General features: G+C 56.3%; 1 protein-coding gene across 1 annotated transcript in view; it reads left to right on the top strand.

Annotated features, from left to right (window-relative positions):
- The window catches only part of BAIAP2L2 (BAI1-associated protein 2-like 2), a 9,029-nt gene that overhangs the window by 2,587 nt on the left and 6,236 nt on the right, over nt 1–206 (top strand). Inside the window, 1 exon segment of the mRNA XM_010161888.1 lies at nt 101–172. Within this exon segment, the coding sequence (XP_010160190.1) occupies nt 101–172 (72 nt within the window).

Below are 206 nucleotides of genomic sequence, written 5' to 3'. Positions count from 1 at the left end.
TGTACGGGGCGCTGGTGGCAAAGGGGTCACTAGCTCTGTGAAGCCGCCCCTTCACTCCGGATGGAAGGAATGAGGGTGATGGCTCCTTTGCCTCTTCCAGGCTCAGACCTTCCATGTGGACCTGCTGCAGCACATGGAGAAGAACACCAAAATGGACGTGCAGTTCATCAGTGTGAGTGACCAACTCCCTTCTTCTCATCCCCCCT

The sequence above is a fragment of the Eurypyga helias genome, unplaced genomic scaffold (genome assembly GCF_000690775.1).
Source record: "Eurypyga helias isolate BGI_N326 unplaced genomic scaffold, ASM69077v1 scaffold7792, whole genome shotgun sequence".
NCBI lineage: Eukaryota > Metazoa > Chordata > Aves > Eurypygiformes > Eurypygidae > Eurypyga > Eurypyga helias.
This window is presented reverse-complemented; position numbering and strand designations above follow the sequence as displayed.